The following is a 21893-nucleotide window of genomic DNA, read 5'->3' on the forward strand; positions in this document are numbered from 1 at the left end:
CTCGGCTCCATAATTCGTACAAAGCGCCTCGTCTAATTGATTTGTGGACACGCCAAGTCTATATATCATGGAATGAATTGGCCGTATTGATTCTTTTTTACCATTATTATAAACTGATTTATTTTTCATGAAGGGTTGTCAAGTATTACAGTTTCTGTACAAAGCAGGGAACCGACGTTAACCTTTTACAGGAGAAAGAGCGGGCGTAACGTTGATAAATGTAGGAGAACGCGTGGTCGATACACGTAACACATTTGGGGTGAATGATAACACTTTGAATTACCAGTTTAATCTTTCCTTTCCCAGTGAAGGTTATCTATAAATCAGCGGGGAGATGTTTTATCAGCCCACTACAAGCCAATCGCTTTTCTTTATTGCCATTCAATGTTTTAAATCTGATGTTCTTCCCTGTGAATTATTGTTTCGACGAAGAACCAGAATATGCCTAAATTAAGTGCATTTTTTCCAGATTATTATTATTATTATTTTTTTTTTTTCTACAAACTTGGACGTTTCATTATTTGAAATTGTGCTATTATTTGCTATTATGAGGGAATCGCTGGATGTTCAGGTGAACCTTAAAAGATGGAAACGTTCAAAACAGGAAGAATTAGGAGCATTTTGGGACAGTTTACGTTTTGACCAGCGAAGACGACAACCAAATCTCAAAAGGACGAGATGTCAGCGCGATCGACAGCCGGATACGCGCTGCATGCTAATTTTTTCCAGTTGCGTAGTGTGCGTGTGGCCGTGCCTGGTGCGCCAGGCAGCCATATTTCTGTAACCCGCCAGCTTCATTCTAGTTCCATTCCACCCACAATCCCAAGTGCATAGATTTTCTTTTTTGACTTTTTGTATTTTTTAGGAAGGTGTACAGTTTATCCGCTAAGGAAACGACCTGTGAAGTATTAAGATGATCGTTTCCACCGAAGATGTTAAAGACAAAGAAAGAACACATCGAGGCGGCAACCTTCTGCGGTCGCGTAAAAAAGCCTTGACAGGGCAGGTTCCATTTAAATATAATGAAAGTATGACCTAATCCTGAGACGAGTTCCCTGTGAAATCACCTGCCGTCGTATTTCTTGGGGGGTCGCTTGGGCTTCCTTGGCTATGATGTGAACACTTATTTGGAGCAGTTACCAGGATCATGTTCTGTTGGTCCAGAAAAGCGTAAAGTAACCCAGATGAAGTTTTAAAAAACTGTCACTTTGAGATCTTGCTGTCTTCTTCTAATTCTAATTCTTAAAATTGTCCCCACAGAAGGAAAACCAAATGGTTCTACCGACACGAGCCCCGTACTGAAGTCAGTGGGAGATCATATCGCAGAATATTTATACCTGATCCTCCTCCTGAAAACCACCCAACGCTATCTCTCTGTGTCCGTCGTTATTTAAAAGAAAGCTGCTTGGAATTCACTTGATCTTGGTTTGCTATTAATTGACTTCTAATGTGGTGTTATAAATAACGCATTATTCTTATATTCTTTTTAAGTTTCTTTAAAAAGTTATAATTTAACCAAACTTGGTTCAGTTAAAGCAGGCATGTCCAAACTTTTTTCGAAGAGTGCCAGATTTGATGAAGTGAACATGTGCGAGGGCCGGCCATTTTGCCTGACATTCTTTGAACCATTAAAATTAAATGCAAGTTAACTATTTTATGCAAAGCTTATTGAAAACGGCATACTTTTCATTTTGTGACTTGGATGACAAATCTAAACTGGTGTTAAATCACTCTGTTTTTTTGATATTAAAGGCAGATCTATATTTGGGCAACTTATCTGTGGGGGCCTTATCAGTCCGGAACGCGGGCCGCAATTGGCCCTCGGGCCGGACTTTGGACATGCTTTTGGTTCAGTAAACATGCTGGTATCCTACAGGATTTTTTTTGGCTCTACGCTATATGACCAAATGTATGTTGACCCCTGACCATCACACCTATATGAGCTTCTTGGACATCCCATTCCAAAGCCCATGGTCATTAATATGAAGTCCCCCCCCCCTTTACGCTGGGGCGCAGTCATGCTGGATAGAAAAGGGTCTTCCCTAAACTATTTTTAGACAATTGTATAATGTCCTGGTATGCTGAAACAAACGGAAAAACAAATGTGCGCAATACGAAGATCTTCGTTCATTGCTGCGTCCGCCATTTTAATTCAACTACGTGCTTATTTCTCATTTCCAAGGCGACCTGGAGGGATGAATGGGATTTCCGAAAACTAAAACCGTTGGACGAATTTTGTCCGAACAGAAGACGTAGACGGACGAATCTCGTTGAGTACATGAAAACGAACTTTCCACTGGCGCCCAAGTCTAACGGAGACAGCAAGGCATGGAGGGAGACGACGCGTGAGAATGAAGAGAAAGAATGACACAAAACGGTTATGTTTTTAAAGTTCTGTTTTATTAGCTGCGTGTCATTGTTATTCATCGTATAAATCCGTGACAGAGGTCTCCTTCCTTCACCAACTTCAGTATAAAATATTCTAATTACAGAAATCATGTCACGGTTAGGATAATAGCAATAGATTTCCAAGTTGGCAGCGAGACGAAAGCAGTTATTTCGTTTCTCGTGATAATTAGCGGTATTTTCTATGGCCAATCACGTCCAAACGTATAAAATCTATAAGCTGTCCAGCTGTGTTAGACCCGCCATTCCCATACCGCCCAGCCAATTATATTTAAGCTTGGCATCATGGGAGAAGCCGGAGCACTCGGCACCGGTTACCCCCGGCACGGGATCCGACTGCGATCTGGTGATTTACAGCTTGGCAGATACAGGCGGCGCGTGAACCTCTCCCAGCCATTTAATAAGAATTTCATTGACCGCCGCTGGCCTGCAAAACAAAAAGGTGCATTTTATTAATTACCGGCAAAAATAACGCAGGATCAAACAACAGAAAACAGGAAAGCTGTTGAGACGTCTCTAAACCTGATATTAAGAGAAGAGACGGAGCCGCTTTTATGACAAGCAATTTCTGACAGCATACGGGCAGAGAGAGAACGGTAACGATGGATTCTCATTCCAAAGAATGAGGGAACCGTGTGATAGATGACATCGTTACTAGTGATTTTTGGGGGGGTTTTATCTGCAGTTAAGTGTGAGCGCTTGATTGTCTATGTTACTTTTCTAAGCATAAAAGGGGGGCTCCCACCAAAGCTTTTATTCCTTGTATCAGATTAAAAATAAGTATTCAAAAATATTTCTTTTTGGAAGTTCTAGTTTTTGCCCCCATAATATAATGTTTTCAGGCAGCTGCATCTTACAATTAGTATGAGTTCTCGCTCTGTTATCTGATCCCCGATCTACTAACCCTCCCCCCAGTCCTTATCATACTGCCTGTGGGGAACAATAGAACGGGGTAGTCTTAATCACCCAGCTGGACACTGACTAATGAAAGTCTATGGAGGAACGGACTTGATTAGCATTTCCATAAAGCATCAGCTCGGTGTGGTGTTTGAGCCGGGAAAGTCACCCAAAATATCACATGACTGACAGCAACGGCGGCTCCAGGTCTGCATATAAAGGGAGTTTATTGGGGTGAAATGAGATTAAAAAAAAAAAAAGACATTACTGTATACAGCACCGGGGGGGTTATATTACTGTATACAGCGCTGGGGGTTATATTACTGTATACAGTGCTGGGAGGTTATATTACTGTATACAGCGCTGGGGGGTTATATTACTGTATACAGCACTGGGGGGTTATATTACTGTATACAGCACTGGGGGGTTATATTACTGTATACAGCGCTGGGGGGTTATATTACTGTATACAGCGCTGGGGGGTTATATTACTGTATACAGCACTGGGGGGTTATATTACTGTATACAGCGCTGGGGGTTATATTACTGTATACAGCCCTGGGGGTTATATTACTGTATACAGCCCTGGGGGTTATATTACTGTATACAGCGCTGGGGGGTTATATTCCTGTATACAGTGCTGGGGGGTTATATTACTGTATACAGCGCTGGGGGGTTATATTACTGTATACAGCGCTGGGGGGTTATATTACTGTATACAGCGCTGGGGGATTATATTACTGTATACAGCGCTGGGGGATTATATTACTGTATACAGCACTGGGGGGTATATTACTGTATACAGCACCGGGGGGGTTATATTACTGTATACAGCGCTGGGGGATTATATTCCTGTATACAGTGCTGGGGGGTTATATTACTGTATACAGCACCGGGGGGGGTTATATTACTGTATACAGCGCTGGGGGGTTATATTACTGTATACAGCGCTGGGGGGTTATATTACTGTATACAGCACTGGGGGGTTATATTACTGTATACAGCGCTGGGGGGGTTATATTACTGTATACAGCGCTGGGGGGTTATATTACTGTATACAGCGCTGGGGGTTATATTACTGTATACAGCGCTGGGGGGTTATATTACTGTATACAGCACTGGGGGGTATATTGCTGTATACAGCCCTGGGGGGTTATATTACTGTATACAGTGCTGGGAGGTTATATTACTGTATACAGCGCTGGGTGGTTATATTACTGTATACAGCGCCGGGGGGGGGGTTATATTACTGTATACAGCGCCGGGGTGGGGGGGGGGTTGTTATATCACTGTATACAGCTCTGCGTAATCTAAGAGAGTATGTTTTTATTTGGCTGGATCATGGATCTGGCCACAATATTAGAATCCCAAACACTTCCAACTCTTTGGCTGGTCAGCTCTCCTGAGGTTTCTTCACCATCTCAGTCCAATACAAACCGAGCAGCGGGTTACGGAAGCACGGCTGTTACTGGAACATTTTCCCAATGATTTCAGTGGGGTCTCTCTTTTATCCCATTCTTTAATATATTTATTAACGATCTGGAACGGGGCGCCGTTATATCATCTGCTGATGCCAAAACTTTAGTATTCAATGGCTGTCGTAGTAAAGATCAGCCAGTTACCCCAGTCTACAAGTCCTACGGCATTCGGCCAGTAATGGCTGACTGCAAATCATGGGAGCAGTTGTGAGCTACAAAAACAAGATGGTATTTAGAGGAGAGCACAGGAATGTGCGCATGCGCAGTAGCGCTGCCAGGTTCGAGTGACGCTATACCTCCCAAGCTCCCCGATTCGCCAGTACTAGAAATTGGTAGCTATGCGTAACTTGACGACCCAATTAAAAAACAAAACAGTTTCATAAAAAAAAAATATATATATATATATATATATATATATATATGTGACGGAAGCCTCCATCACTGGGGCCACTGGAGAAGCCTGACTGCCAGCCTCCTCCCTATTGACTATGGGCCCTGGGTTTGTAAAGACTTCTGTGGCTACCCCCAGCAGTATCATCTCATCACTGGCTGAGGGGATTATCTCCAGCAGACAGCCAGGATCTGCCACCAGGGAGTGACCACCATTCTTTCAGTTTAATGTTGTATAAATCAGTCTCCCCCCACCTATTGTATTGTTAATCCCGTTACTGCCCCTGTTGTCTCTGAGAGGCAGATTAAGGGGACGGTTTGTGTCCCAATATCTTGTTTTATGTTAATGTGTGTTTTGCTGGATATATCCAGCTCTGTGTGTCTAAAATAAATCAGTCTTCGTTTGGTTTTACCCTACACTGAGTCTCGGCGAGTGACCGGGGAACCGGGGAAAGAGTCCCGGGCTAAGGGAGCACAAGACAGCGGAAGCAGTCGGTCGGACGAGCCAGCTCCGTGACATTGGTGGCAAGCGGTGGGATTGCTTCTTAGTCCGAGGGACACTTACTTTCTACCGGGATTAACCGACAGGACGGCAGACTTCGGTCACCTTGACAAGGACATGGATGTGGTATCAGAATTCCAGGGGCTGCTGCGGGTCATCCTCTCCTGCTACACCACTGCTTTGCCTACAGAACAATACCAGAACCTGAGGCAAGTGGTTCGACGGTCAGTATGGCAGAGGGCTGTTATACGCCGGGGTCAGTGTCTTCCAAGCTCCGAACAAAAGATTAGAGACCAGCGGGAACTACGGATGTCATTCCTGGGACAGCAACCCCAGGAGCAATGGGTATCCGAATTGGACAAGCTGGTCCAACAGGAGGTAGAGCTGGAAGATCACTATAGGGCTCTGCAGTGGTATACAGAGCAAGCATATTGGGGAACTGCGAAAGATTGTTCTCCAGAGGGCTATGACTTTGGTGGCCCTGGATTATTATGGGATAGTCTTCAGGAGGATCCGGACTTCGGCAGCACAGCGGAGTGGCGGATTGAGGACATCCGGGATTTCAGGGAGTGGGACCTCCCAGATGCACTAGGACTTAAAGGTGATTTAGACTTTTTAATTACGCAGGAGTGGGAACTGGAGAAGGCGTATAAAAAACTGTTCGAACGCGTTCAACAGAATGCCCCAGTGTCCAGGGATTGTGTGGATTTTGTGGATGTTATTGAGTGGTCACCTGAGGATGTTAACCCAGGCGGGGTGGATGGGACTGCGGTCTCCACCCCTGAGTCAGAGGGATACTGGGCAGCTAATCCAGATCCGATACTGGAGCTGTGCGACTGTGCTCCACAACCAGATCCAGAGATTGTGGATCTAACTGATTTTACATCTGAGGATGTTAACCCAAGAGGGGTGGATAACACTGCGGTCTCCACACCGGGGGCCTCAGAATGCTGGGCAGTCTGCCCAGATCTCTTAGTCCCAGCTGAAGAGCTGGCAACAGGGCAGAGCGCTGCTGGCTTCTGCCCCACATCTGCAATGACTACAGGGATCCAGGGAGATGTGGCAGCCGGCCCTTCTCCCCAGCGGCAGCTCACATGTCCGGGAGCGGAGGAACTTGTTTTTCCTCCCCAGCGGCAGTGGGAGGAACCGAGAGATGTGACAGCAGGTCCATCTTCCCAGCGGCAGCTCACATGTCCGGGAGCAGAGGAACCGGCCCTCCCTCCCCAGCGGCAGGCCGACCCACAAGATTCCCTAACCCCAGCTGAAGTGCTGGCAACCAGGCAGAGCATCGCTGGCCTCTGCCCAGCACCTACCAAAGCTGCAGGAGTTCAGGGAGATACAGCGGCCGACCCGCCCCCCCAGCAGCAGAACCTAACTCCAGGACCGGATCAACCGGAACTCCCTCCTCAACGGCAACAGGAGCACCAGGGAGGGGATGCAGGAGGCATCCCTCCCCAGCGGTACCCGGGAGATGGCGCAGCCGGCCCATCTCCCCAGCAGCAGCAGGAGCATCAATTTTGGGAGGGAATTAATGGGCCAAATAAACTGACTGACTACGGAGTCAACCCGTTTGGGGTCTCATCCTATGTCAGTCCAATTCGAAGGGGGGAGAATTGTGACGGAAGCCTCCATCACTGGGGCCACTGGAGAAGCCTGACTGCCAGCCTCCTCCCTATTGACTATGGGCCCTGGGTTTGTAAAGGCTTCTGTGGCTACCCCCAGCAGTATCATCTCATCACTGGTTGAGGGGATTATCTCCAGCAGACAGCCAGGATCTGCCACAGGGAGTGACCACCATTCTTTGATGTTTAATGTTGTATAAATCAGTCTCCCCCCACCTATTGTATTGTTAATCCCGTTACTGCCCCTGTTGTCTCTGGGAGGCAGATTAAGGGGGCGGTTTGTGTCCCAATATCTTGTTTTATGTTAATGTGTGTTTTGCTGGATATATCCAGTCCTGCGTGTCCAAAATAAATCAGTCTTCGTTTGGTTTTACCCTACACTGAGTCTCGGCTAGTGACTGGGGAACCGGGGAAAGTGTGTTGTCCCAGGCTAAGGGAGCACAAGACAGCGGAGGCAGTCGGTCGGACGAGCCAGCTCCGTGACAATATATTAAAAATTAGAAAACACCGACACTGAAAAATCAAAAAAATGAGGTTCCTTAAAGGGACAGTCATGGCTTTATTTCAGGGTTGGTAACCCTTTGTGTGACTGCTCAGGTACTTAACTCACTGCACTGAACCCAGCCTATTTGTATAGTGGCAGCAATAAATTATTTGAAATATACTGATATTTGTCCCGCTAGGAGTCAAACACAAGACGGAGGTCGGGATCTCGTCTGCTGACCCCAGTGTTTAGGGACGCAGAAGTAACTGATCCCGCATTTATAGTTAATTCCTAAGGTCAGCCGTCTCTGTAGAGTTTCCCTTTTTGGAAAGGGGATCGGATCTGTCGTGGATCAGGTTTAACAGAAAGAAGGGTTCAGGATCGGGTCAGAATAAGCTGGATGTCTCAGTGTCAGACGATCTCGTGTTTCAATCGCTGCCGCGACGCCTATAACAATTCCTCGGAATTCTTCTTGTGCCCGATAAACATTTACTATTCTGTTTAAGGGACATTTCTCATGTTTTATGGAATGTCCTGGCACAATATGTACTATGCGTAAAAAAAAAAAATGCAAAAAGAATAAAAAAGAATCGTAGATCTGCATCTGCTTTAAATAACCTACTGGAACAGACTGAATGATCAGACATTTTTACATGTAGAGCTGTTACACTAGGAGGGAGTAACATTAAAACACGTTAAGATAGACCGGTACAGGAGGAGGCGGCTGTTGATTGCAAGCTCCTGGGAGCTTGCAATCTACTGGGAGGGTAAGAGGGGATGAGACAGAAGGAGAGGGAGTGTGTGTGTGTGTGGATGGTTGGATTGTAGCGAGGGTGATGTGGAGAAGTTGGTGGCCGAAGATCTCGAAGGCAGGTTAAAGGTTTTAGGAGGATAGAGTGTAAGCTCTTCTAAACAACAAGAATTTAAAGTTATAGGAGCGATTCCGAGAGAACAAAGCAGGGGACTCCAGAAAATGGGTTCAGTGGGTAAAATTCTACCGGAAAAAGCGATAATGGTGGGAAAGAGATGCAAGTCATGGGCATGGACAGTTAGATTGGAGACAAGAGCAAAGATATGGGGGGTCGGCGCCAGGAGCTGGGAGTGATGGGATAAGAACAGTAGTATGGCCGTTGTGTTGAGAATAGAATGGAGAAGAAAAGGGGGAGGCCGGTATGTGATCGTCTCTCTATAGATGCCCAACAGTATGAGAGCCCCTTGGTGGTGGCAGGACTGTGTGGATCCCCTATCGTGACAGCGTTATGGAATCTTGCGGCGCTCTATACATAAAATGTAATTATATATATATATATACGTACAATGGACACTCCTGAGGACAGATCGACAGTCATTACCTTCAACCAAACAGCACAACTTCCAGCTAATCGAAGTAACAACCAAAGAGAGCTTCCGACGTATGTCTCGCCACAAACACCCAACACCATCCATTACAACGGCAATTAATCGGGGAAGAAAAATTAAAAACTTTGCTGCCATTAACGAACGCGATAAGAGACGCGCTCAAGGAAACAGAATAATAACCGTCACCAACAGGAGACAACCTGTCCTGAGATAACCATCGGACTCGCCCGGGTTTCTTGACTTTCTTCTCCGCCAAAAAACGTCATTACAGAGACATAAGCCCACGAAGGGTCTCACTGACAGGCAGTCGGGAGTTCGGCTCGGTTCATTAAAGTCTCGGCAGAATGTTAACGCTGCCACATTCCAAAAATCCAGCTTCACTGTGTATTATTTACCGGGTCGTGTTCCGTGCGCCGATATCATTAAAAAAATACCGAACACTTAAAGAGTTTTTGAATGCGTGAGAATCCTGCGGCAATTAATGTGTAAGCTGTCCGCCTACAACGTATTATTCTTGGCTCATGATGTCTGGAATCTCAGCTCAAACACAAGAGATCTCCTTATTTTTGTCATCCCTGTTGCAGGACTGACACCCCATCCCTACCCCGATTCCTCTCCATGTCTGTAAATATCAAATCTTCCTCGTACAATATGAAAGAATTAAAGATAAATATTTGCCTCATAACACCAAGCGGTAACCACCTAATTTTGGTAGTACATACTGTAATAACCCCCCCAGCGCTGTATACAGTAATATAACGCCCCAGCGCTGTATACAGTAATATAACGCCCCAGCGCTGTATACAGTAATATAACGCCCCAGCGCTGTATACAGTAATATAACCCCCAGCGCTGTATACAGTAATATAACCCCCAGCGCTGTATACAGTAATATAACCCCCCAGCGCTGTATACAGTAATATAACCCCCCAGCGCTGTATACAGTAATATAACGCCCCAGCGCTGTATACAGTAATATAACGCCCCAGCGCTGTATACAGTAATATACCCCCCAGCGCTGTATACAGTAATATAACCCCCAGCGCTGTATACAGTAATATAAGCTTCCAATAAATATTTAGTGATAAGTTATTTACACCCTTTCCTGTCCCTTTCATTCTAGCTGCCTATAACTATTAAATTCTGACGGGGGGTCCTAGGTGAGCCGTGCTGGTCCTGCATGCTATGCCTCGAATGAGATGGCCGGTCCGGAGCTCTAGTGTTAGTGAAGAAGAGAAGGCTTTTGGTGATTTGGATTATAAATGACATTACTTATCGAGGGCTGGCAGATTCCGCAGAGCTGTATATAAAGGCCGTGACCAGAAAAATAGACGTCAGCAAGTTCTTCATTCTCTGTTCTTTCCTCCAATCGATCGATTTGTGTTCCTCACGGAACGAGACACAAATGCCATATTTTTTTTGTTTACTCGGTTCTCGCCTCTGTAGAGCTCTCAACAAAAAACGGATCGGATTTCATTTTTAAACCTAGTTTAGGAGAAATCGGAGCGTAATGCGGAATGTCGCCAAAAACTCGGAGGAATTGAAAATGTCTATTTTCAGCCTGGTCCTCGTCAGAGAGACTGACAGATTTCGGAGGGGGCTCGGCGATAGCTGCCGAGGAGAATCATCTTGGCGTTTCAATCATTCCAAGACGTGACACAAAGCAGCGAATAAAGAGATACGTCGACAACTTCTCCCAGCCGGGCAAAATACATCGACCGGGGCAATTATCGTACGACGCGGCACAAGAGCCCCGCACCCTTTACGTGCGTCGCCTCTCAGACAAACGAGTTCACAATTACACAAGCGCAGATCCCGACAGCCTACGGGGAGGAAAATAACCGTTCTATGGTCTTGGTAACCAAAAATGAGAGACTCCAAGGAGCGTCAGAAAAAAAACAGATGGAATCGGCATATTTCAGTAATTCACGGCTAACACGGCTCTTTAAAGAACATGGGGAATGGCGGGTTGGACAATATGTTCGAGAGGTGACCCTGGAAGCTAATGGTCTTCTGCTTCCGAGAGACCTCCTAACAACACACTCCATCAAAATGAAGTGCGTGTTCCTCCAGAAAAGGCTCCTTGTTTCAGGGCGAGTCAAACGCAAGATTTATTAGGCCAAAGCCAAAAGGACTCGTTTGGAACGGCCGGGAGCTCCACTTGATGTGAACGCGGCGGAATGTTTGCCAACGTTCAGAAAGATGCCGTCGAGACGTGGTTGGAGAATTTGTTAAGGTCCTATCCCAGCAGGCCGTGGGGGGAGGCCATCCTCGCTACTGATCTATGTAAGCTTGGACTACCTACTTCTACGACTCCAGCAAATTATTATTTCCCTCCATGTAAAGGAAGCAAAGGAACCTCCGTCTGTTCAAAGCCAAGACTCTAACACAGTAGCCACTCAGACCCATGCTGTACGTTTTATTATTTTTTTTATTTTAATAATTAAGATTAATCAAAATTTGACCACTTGTTATAACTGTATACGGCTGTAGAAAACATTTGCCCTGCTGGAGTTTTTGGTTTTTTTGTTGTTTTTTTTTTTTACACTACAGGACCAGAGCAATTTTTGTGTTTTAAACTGTAATTACCCTCTGTCACAAATTATATTTTTTTTGGGGGGGGGATAAATAGGGCATTCTTTTGAAATCAGATTGATATACTGTACATAAGACATTATTTTCTATGAATACTTCAACTGAGAAAAAAATACAAAAAATTAAAAATATATTCCTCAACTTATTTGCAAACCACTCTGTCTAAACATTTCATTTATTTCAAGTTTTTCTTTTTAACCCCTACCTAACCCCGTCTAACAAATCCTCTGCTAAGTGACCATCCACCACATTAACAAACAACTAAAAATTAACCCTTTAGGGTCAACTATTTATTTATTTTTTTAAAAATAAACTTGGGTTATGTAACAAGTCATGTCGAATTATTTTTTTTTCCTCGGGACATGCTTGGTACATCATTGGTCGCAAAGGGGTTAAAATAAAAGCAGTTAATGTATTCTTGGGCTGGAGCAGCATCATTAAAAGATGGAACTGAGAGGGAAAATAAATGAAAGGAACGTAACAGATGTTGGTGCGATTACAAGCCGCCAAGACCTGCTGGACCCGAGTATCTGCAACAAAATGTTCCTTGAAAGTAATGAAATTAGAACGCCGTACCTGCGAACGCTCCGTCTGCTAATCCCCGTCCGAGATTTTTTTTTTAAAATATTTTTATGCCTTATTTATGATCGTTGGCGGGACAGCCCTATAGCGCAACGGGAGATCGTCTCCTCTACCTCATGGGACAGAAAGGATGAATAAACGCTGAATATTTGGATGGGAGCATTAGGAGCATTATATAAAGATTAAGCCTTTATACCTCTCCATCTGAGTCCAGTGCCCGCAGTCCTCTATGTGTCCTCTCGTCAGATTAGGAATCTTAAAAACAAACAGAAAACACAGATTTACATGATCACCCATCGCGCTCCCTCATTCACACAACAATATATTAAAAAGCCGCATCCTCATCGCACGCGGCCGCGGAGGTTTGGCCCCTGAGACGGCAGATTCCATCCGTGAACTACAAGTCCCACAATGCAGTTAACCCGCTCTTGGCTCCCCCTTTTGTGCAGCCCATCCCCAACCATCCAAAGAACAGGCGTTAAACCTGATCATTTATAGGGTTCTTCGCTAGTTAACCAAATCTGGGCAGTTTTAACGTATCATGTAATATGAGCAGCTCCGCTGAACGTGAATGATACATTTTTTACTCCTCGTAAATCTGTTATCTCTGAATTGGATGCCTTAATATATATATTTGTTGTATAATAAAGAGAGACCATGACTTATATTGGTTGCATTTGACCGCACTGGAAAAGCAACGTCGTTTAATATCTCAAGCTCTATTTCTAATATAAGTGCCACTTATGTAGAAGATGGAGAAGAAAACGTATTAAAAAGCTTAGATTCTGTCGATAAATCCCCGATCCGTATCCGCAGAACACAAAGGATTTGTATTTACTAATCTGCTGTACGATGGAGGGTCTATCCACTGCTCCAGAGAAGCCCCCCACTTACCAGAGCCTCCATACCCTTGCTCATGGCGGGAAGCAAGACCACGTCCTTCCCTGCCGTCACCATCAGCGCCGGCACCAGGATCTAAAAGGGAAGGGGGTATCGGAACATAAACGTTCATCATCGGAAACACACTTTTCCCCCTCTACACGGCACTGTACCAGAGCCGGGACTCGCGGACGTCTGTCTACTTACGCCACCAGAAAATACAAGTTGGACAACCTACTCACCAAAAGCCAACCGCCTTACAAACAAATTAAACAGAAAATATAAGCAAATAAAACATGTTTTCTGAATAAAAATAAATTCTGTTCGGGATTATGTCCGTCTCATACCGCATACCCAGCAAACATTCTGAGCTTCAAAAAAAAAAAAAAAAAGGCATCAGGGGAGGAACTAGTGATTACAGGCAGGAAGTGTATGGAGGTATGCTTCCTGTTTTCAGTAGAGGCGGCTGGGGGCGGAGTTAAATGAGACAGAAGCGTCATTTTACTAATGAATGCCTGCACCGATTTGCATGCAGTAAAATGCTGTGGCGTCCATGTATAATGAACTCTTATTTGCATTTAACGTAACACGAGGACTGGCGTGGGCCTTTAAAGCTTACAGAACACGTCAACCGCGCACGTTAAAACAACGCTGACAGATTATTTTAAATGAATGCCGTTATGTCACACGACGGCCATTGTAATGCGTATGAATGAACGGCTGAATCATGAGTCGCGGAGCAATACAGCCCAACGTGATTCCCATCGGCCAGGAGATGAATATTCTGCCCCGTCTGATGGATTGTGTCTTTAAAATAGCAGCCGATTAATATACTCGGGGCGGGAGAATACGATGGGCTAAAAATATAATTCATTTCGGGGCAGACAGAAAAAAAAAAAAAAGAAACAGACAGACATAAGGGAAACCAAATTGTGCAGCCGAATGAAGATACGGAGGAATGTGACATTTCACCTAGAATCATTTCATTAATCGCTGGGGCGGAAATACTGTCAATACGTTGTTAACGTTCCTGAGACGGTTCATTTTTAAGTCACTAAATATGGTAATTAAAAAAAAATGTACAGCCAGAAAAGTTCTGTATTTTAAGTACATTTGCCTTTAATTACCAGTAGGTAAGAACCTTATAGCTCCCACCTTGCACCTAAGTCATCTCCCTGGTTGCTCCTAATTTGTGCATAGCTTCCAAGTGTCCCATTGTAGTTGGGCCAGTCCCTCTTGGGTCCCCAAATTCCTGTATCCCCTTTTTCCTCCTGTGATGCCCCTTGTTTCTAAGAGCTCAGAATGTTTGATGGGTATGAGGGTATCGTGGGGTTCCACAGCCCGAAAACTCTCTCTCACTTCCTAGAAAGTGCTTCCCGGCATTACGAGGGACGTATGGACATAATTTGCAGGATTTTGCAATAAATGGAGTATTAAAAAAAATTAGATGCATCCCAGTACAAAAATGCCTCCCCCCCTCGCACTTTCTGACTTTATCATCAATTAACAACCTTTAAAACAAATCCAACTCATTTATGCAGAAAACAGGAAAAAAAGAGGGAGTTCAATTGCGTGCTCAATGTGCCCAAATAAAATATATATCTTTTTATTATAGTTATTGTTGGCAAAAACGCCACTTTAATGAACACGCTACGCTCTTCCGATGTGGCCATGTGGCCATGTTAGTCACATTTATAGCATGCAGCAGATTTTTTATTAGCGATCACACAAAACCGTGAATTGCCAAATAAATCCTCCTAATATGCTGTGGCACACCTGCTCCTGCGCAGCCGGCCGGACGCCTGCAGTGTGCAGAGCTTTACCTCCAGCTGTGGATATTTCCCTGTTATTTACAACTTCACATCGAAACAGCGGGCAGACCCCCCGTGCCACGGCATGCCCGGGCGTCTTCTGCCCTCATTTATACAACACGATTAATGGCTGGCTTTATATTTTAACTACGGCCCAATGTTACCTTCCAGTTATGCGCAGAGACCCCCCACTGCCAGTTTCTGTCCATGTTTCGGTACCAGTTTAAAGGACCCCTGAAAGACAGACAGATTGGAATGATTAAGAGAGTCTCTCGTTGATCATTAAGAAATAACATGCAGTATTTTAAGACAGGGCTCTTTAAATCTGTTTGGAAGAGTTAAAGCTGACCAATGCCTGAAAGGTGCTGTTTCACCTCTTAAGATATCACCAGATAGGTGCTGTGTCACGTAGAAAGAAGTAAAAGTAACCTGTCTGCCATTCTATATTTCTCCTTGACGCACCCTGTCAATTGAAAACTGTATTAAAAGGTCTACTGAGATACTACAGCTGCTTAGCAACAGAGTGCTGTCATTCTTCTAAAGCTCCTCCTATACGTCTTACATCACGGCAGTCTGATCTCCTACAACCGCTTCCAGACGCCTTTCAACTAATAGACCTTCAACCAAAATGCCTCTATTGTGAATTAGGCTGAACGATTTTCAACAAGAAACTACAGAAAGACAGCACTTTTTTTTTTTTTTGTAAAGCAGGAGTAAGTTTATTTAACATAGAGGAGGACATAATGACTTAAGGATCTAGGAAAGGTGAGGGAAGAAATGTCTAAGTGGAACAGCACTTTTTTTTTTTTTTAGTAAGGTTTGTTAGTAAGAAAACCTAATAGAAACCATTGGTTGTTGTTGAGACAGCATAACTCCTTTTTTCAAGCCGGTGGGGTCATTTTAAGGATGCCCTGTAAGGTCCAAAGCTGCTGAGATTTTTTTTTGTCATAGAGTTTGAATTCAAATCTCTCCGTGTTACACAGATATTAAAACCTGATTATTTATATCCGATTTCTTAAATCTGAAAATATATTCTTTAGAAATGCTTAATTACCTCCAGGATTAAGACAGGGGGATTGTGGGAGTGGATGCAGAATCCCCCCCCCCAGGCAAGGGAGACCATATGGGATTTAAAGGGACCGCTGAGGACTGTATCGAGGTCAAGAGGCCACGCTATACAGTGTTGTGTGCCCAGAACCCAACATTAGTGAAGGGGGCCCTGGAAAAACACAGGGGCCCTCGCCAGTTTACCTGAAACCACTCTTCTTAAACTGGGAGACGTAGAACTGCAGGTCGGATTCCTTCAGCATTTTGCTCAGGGGTGGATCCTCGGGAGCCCCGACCAGTAACCCCCCTGCGCACAAGACACGGAAAATTGCATTGGTTCAGTATTCTAATAACTTTCTACAATATTTGCTTTTCATGCAGGTTTCAATAAAACAATAAAAAAGTCCCCCATCTCCCCTTGGCCCCTTCTTAGCACTGTTGAGGAGGCCAAGAAGATCTGACCCCTCTACAGGTTCCAGCAAAAGGAGGAAGGAAGGAAGGGTGTCCCGGGTTCCACTGTGGCTCTTAACAAGAGCTTTTTGGCCACCTCTCCTACTTCACGTGGATAAAGAACCTCGGGATTCATTTTAAAAAAAATCCTTTAAGTGCTAAAATGTTACGAAAAACCAGGTAGTTTCGCTTAAAGTTTCCAAACTTACCAAAAAATGAAGAAACAAAGAAATAAAAAAAAAAATATCCACGGTGTCTATGCCTGGAAATCTTAGTTTATTTTTAGAAACCCATCATTTTTTATTTCACCGGCTCTAAAGCAGCTTAATATTTGGTAAAGGAACACATATCGTGGGATTCAGGTTGGAAACTCGATGCTCCTCGGGAACGCTGCGGAATTCTAACCGTAATGTGATGTATCGGCTCGCCGACCGGGGGTGCCCGGAAGATCAATATCACCTCGTCAATCTAATTCCCAGAAAGAGACTCTGATGGCGAGCGAGCTGCGCTACTGCGCCTCTCGCTTCTAGAGGTCATCTGTCACTCGGAGGCATCCTCGGGCAGGGCAGTTTATATCGTCAAATCACCAAACGCATCATTTATGGAAGAAAAAGTGTAGCAAAGAGACCTCCCTCCCTCTCTCTATATATAAATATATATGAAAGTGTAAAAACATCCACTGAACATGTTTAAAGGTCAGGCGGTAAGAAGCGATCTTGTGTTGTGGGTCACGAGGTGAAACACCCCAGTTAGTGAATAAGGCCTCATACATATACAAAGCTAGGTGCAACATCTGATAGGAGCAAAGGACATGTGTGTTATACATGTTTGTGCAGCTAAACCTATGTACGGTGTCTGTGGAACCGTTCAAAAGTTTGGGGTCACTAAGACATTTACTTGTTTTTCAATGGAATCTCTTCATAGGCGTACAGAGGCCCTTTATCACTCCCATCACTCCTGTGTTCCAATGGCCCTTAATCACTCCCATCACTCCTGTGTCCCAATGGCCCTTTATCACTCCCATCACTCCTGTGTTCCAACGGCCCTTTATCACTCCCATCACTCCTGTGTCCCAATGGCCCTTTATCACTCCCATCACTCCTGTGTTCCAATGGCCCTTTATCACTCCCATCACCCTGGGGGACTGGAGGGTCCCCTTTAACTTATAACCACTACACAAGTTCTGTTGACTCTGCACTCTGTTTTCTACGCAATAAAACAACTCAAAGGCTACGGCACCAAAGTCTTTCGTTTGATGTAATTACCGAGTAGAGAAGTGTTCATCAAAGCGAGTCATTTGGCCCCATTAGAGGATTCTGATGGAATTAATCATCACAGGAGCCCCGCTGATGCTGGAAGGTCCTCCCTTCGTAATGGAAACATTGTTTACAAAGAACTGGAATTTTCGGTCAAAGGCGAGGGGGTCTCAGCCGCCCGACGACTACAGACCCTTACGACAAAAAGGTATTGCGAGCTTTAATCTAAACGCTAAGCCGATATCACATGATGACGGACAATCTGAGAAAGACTGATTTTTTTTTTGCTCCAGTATCACAAAATATTAATTCAGGCTTATTTTATGTGGGGTGAGTATAAAAAGGCCCCCCTTCTACGCCTTTACGCTTTATAATCAGAATATACGGATGAGATTTCATTAATAAGAAGCAGATAAACTTGTTAAACCGTTACCTCGTTCTCGAACTTTAAATATTTTCAAGGAACCGACACTTGCACCCTAAAAAAAAATAAAAAAAATATTAGAAACATAGAATTTCTGCCAGATCGGCCCCCCTCTAGTCGCCCGTTTCTCCTGCTGTAAAGACTGAAACCTTAATCAGTCGTTGGTCTCGTCTTAGATTCAGGAGCCGTATGCCTATCCCGCGCATGTTTTAATCCCCTGTTCTAAAACCCACTATACAGTATACATATTCAGGGGTATGACCCGCGTGTTTGTGTGGCTGATTTCATTGGGGGCACTTTCCTGCCACTGATTGGCTCCTTCAAGCTTCAAAATGGCAGACCCCGGAGAAGGAGGGCAGATGCAGCAGCCAAGTAACCCGCAGAGTACTTTAATGTTCGTTGTTCTTTAATGGGGCGCTGATCAGAGGCAATAAACTGTCGCTTTAACTACAACACAGACACTCGCCCTACCGCCAGCGTTTGTAAATGGTTACGGCTGCAGTTAATAACCCCAGAAGAGAACGTATTCAGACCACCTGTAGCACATTCAACCAGTGTTGGACTACAACTCCCAGCATGCTCTTGTAAGTCAAACATCCAACCAGGAGACCCCCTGTGGCACAGCCTTCTTCCAGTACCTATAATTCCTAAAGTTCTTAGCAAAGGCCAGTCTTAAAACTAGTCCTTGGGGACCTTGTTGCGTTGACCCACACGGTCATCAGCCGTTCCATCTCAGAAGAAGTTACGGCTCCACCAAAATGCCATCCAAAATAATGCAGATCTGCGATGGCATCGTGCTGGTGCCATAAAGATTTACGACTATGCCATTTGTTACAACAGGGGGGGGTCTGTCGTCAACTTTCTGCCAGCGCAGTAATAATGATCAGTATCTGGAGAGTGCTAAGGATGATGAAGCGTTCGCCTAAACATAGCGAATGAATGAGCGATAGAAGCAGGGAGCCTGATTGTAATTTGCTGCGCGACAAGGAGAATTATTTCTGAACTTCTGAAATCAGAGCTGCATGATGGATTCAGCATCGTACAAAGTCACCTCTCCATAGCAGCTATATATACGGTATAGACGGTATAATCTGAAAACGAGCCCCGCCGCTGCAACGTCTGCTTTCCTCCTGTCCTTCAGCTAAACAGCGCTTAAAAACTTAGTTGAAAGGGAATGAGCAGCCGGTTACGCTGCAGACTGCAATCTTTTGCCACTTAGTTGGCCTGAGACTCCATCCTCTACTAGTAACTCGTGGGCCGGCAGGGCAGGGATCCTACATCCCTGAACAACTGGAGCAGGCAGGTCGTAACACTTAAACATATCGGGGGACCCCTTTATACAGCGCGATGGAGTCATTCTACCCATAAGGCGTCCCTTTTCCATAAACGCAGTCTCTGTACTAGAAACGTAGAAACCGGTGGATTTATGTGAATACAAAAATTGGAGAAAGCGTTTAAAGTTTAAATATTTAACTACATTATTTTAACTACCTATAACTTGAGGTTTTGGTTCATCCATGTAATTGTGGAGGTATTTAGTACTTCAGGACGTTCTAAGCTGCCAGGAACAGATGTTCCTTAACAGCTGTAACGACGGCATAGAACGTCATATGTTTAGTAGCAGTGTGTGTTAGTGTAAGTGTGTGTGTTAGTGTAGGTTATTGCAAATGTTATATGTTAGCATGAGTGTGTATATATGTGCTTACATTAGATACGGGGGGGGCGGGGGTAAGGTGCCGATGGGACCACTTGCCTTCACATGCCCCCCGGCCAAAAAATTTCAGCCCTCCCCTGAACATGGACAATAAGATAACTTGGTACCACGCCATCAACAGCAAGGGGGGAAAAGGGGAAAGAAAAACCCCTTTTCATAAATCTATATTTTTGCGTCTCCTTTTAACGTTCGGTGAATGAAACGCTCAGAGAGAAGTTGGCTAAGGAGGTGCCACAGAACACGGGAACGGCGAGAACCGCGGGCAAGGGCCGCCCGGCAGGTGTCAGATCTGTGCGCAGAGCTCCGTGTCCCTCCGTCAGCCGAAACCTTTTGTCTCCGGTAACTTTAGAACAGCTGAATGATTCATGTTTGTAACGGAACGGATTTCACACCCGGCTAGTTTCTACTAATCTATTTAAGGAACGTACTCACCAAACGAGACGCCGCGGCCGGTCGCCTGGCATGCCCGCGTTATAAACACGTCGGATACTAATAGGCGAGTGCCGCTCAAGGTGACGGAGAGGTAAACCTGCCTATCACTTTCACCCCCCCCACCCCGCCGGGGCATTATTCGGACATTTTCCAAAACACACAGATTATTTGAATTCTTCTTCGCTTCTGGAACATGTAAACAATTTATGAGGCCCGTATCTTGTATCTCAGCTGTTTTCCGATATGGAACAGGTCGGCGGCGGCTTACAGTGAACAGGCAGATGCCCTGAAACGCACCCTGACACACGCAGTGCTAAAGAATACGAACCGCTCGTTAACTGCTGCATCACTGATTGTAACGATCCAACTTAAAGAGGCAGTTAAATCCCCCGACACCCTCTCTGTAGAAGAACGCATATTAAAGTGCCCTGCGAGTGCCTTAATACCATTAACAAAACCTGACACATGAGAGACAGCCCTGCTGCTGCAGCTGCCCTTCTCTTCCACAGTCCGACTACTGCTCTTGCCACTGACTGGCTGTTTGAGGCAGCCAATCAGCATTAGGGAAGTGCTCCCACATGCGCACGCACCCCCTGCCCAAATCGTTCCCAGCCCTGGAGGTGGGTATAACTAAACTAACATTTAGTTGGAGGGTGTTGAAAAGGGGTATATGGGGGAAGCCGCAATGTATTCCCCCTCCACGGTCCAGTTTTTTGGCTACTTGAAGCAGCCAATCACTGAACTGAACAGGGGCCCTTTCTGCACATGCGCTCTCATTAGAACCCCTGGAAACCTTAGAGCAGGATGCCGGTAAGTACAGCCCACATGTTCAGAGAGGGGTCCAGCTGATTCTGGGAGCAATTCTGCTTAACCCTTCCACGTAATTGCCCGGTACCTGTTCAGGTGAATGGTCAGATGAACTTTGAAAAAATACTTTAAATGTCCGTTCCAGGTTTCTTTCCAGTTCAGCCTCAGCCACTCCCTGCAAAAAAAACCCAAAGAAAAACCCAAAACGGTTAACCTGCGTTATTGCGTTTATACTACTATACAGCTTTCACTTTCCACTAATTGGAGATTAAACTGCTAAGGTCTCAATTAAACCTTAATCGGTCGTTGGTCTCGTCTTAGATTCAGGAGCCGTATGTCTATCCCATGCATGTTTAATCCCCTCACTGTATTACCCTCTACCACTTCTGCTGGGAGGCTGTTCCACTTTTACAATCTACCACCCTTTTATGCAGAGTCAAACGTGCTCTGAAACATCATTCCTAGTCCTCCTCAATGCCCAAACCTTGCAGAATGAATTCATTAACCGCTTACGCTTAAAGTTTTACCTCATAATTATTCAGGGAACGCTTGTCATGTGACACAAAACCAAGCAATGAACTGGTTAACAAATCCCTGGGTACCCCCAGCTTTTGGTTAATTAGCAGTAAATATCAGGGTAATTGCCCCCCCAATGCTTCTCACTGGATTTTACGGTTTCAGGGGCTGATTTGTTGTTGCCATAGACACTAAAATAGATTAGAAAAAAAACAGATTTGGGGAACCTCAACGCCTATGAC

General features: G+C 44.9%; 1 protein-coding gene across 1 annotated transcript in view; it reads right to left on the minus strand.

The window, feature by feature from the left end:
- Positions 1-2757: 2757 nt before the first annotated feature.
- The window catches only part of LOC149283144 (bifunctional epoxide hydrolase 2-like), a 35001-nt gene continuing 15865 nt past the window's right edge, over positions 2758-21893 (minus strand). Inside the window, exons 13-20 of the mRNA XM_089497967.1 lie at positions 21224-21310; positions 20626-20641; positions 16812-16814; positions 16257-16359; positions 15170-15239; positions 13210-13290; positions 12512-12570; positions 2758-2833 (exon numbers count right to left, since the gene is read on the minus strand). Coding sequence (XP_089354093.1) covers positions 2758-2833; positions 12512-12570; positions 13210-13290; positions 15170-15239; positions 16257-16359; positions 16812-16814; positions 20626-20641; positions 21224-21310 — 495 coding nt within the window. The remainder of the gene's footprint in view (positions 2834-12511; positions 12571-13209; positions 13291-15169; positions 15240-16256; positions 16360-16811; positions 16815-20625; positions 20642-21223; positions 21311-21893) is intronic.

Source organism: Sceloporus occidentalis, unplaced genomic scaffold (genome assembly GCF_023333645.1).
Source record: "Sceloporus occidentalis isolate IW3139 unplaced genomic scaffold, rSceOcc1.0.p SCAF_111, whole genome shotgun sequence".
Lineage (NCBI taxonomy): Eukaryota > Metazoa > Chordata > Lepidosauria > Squamata > Phrynosomatidae > Sceloporus > Sceloporus occidentalis.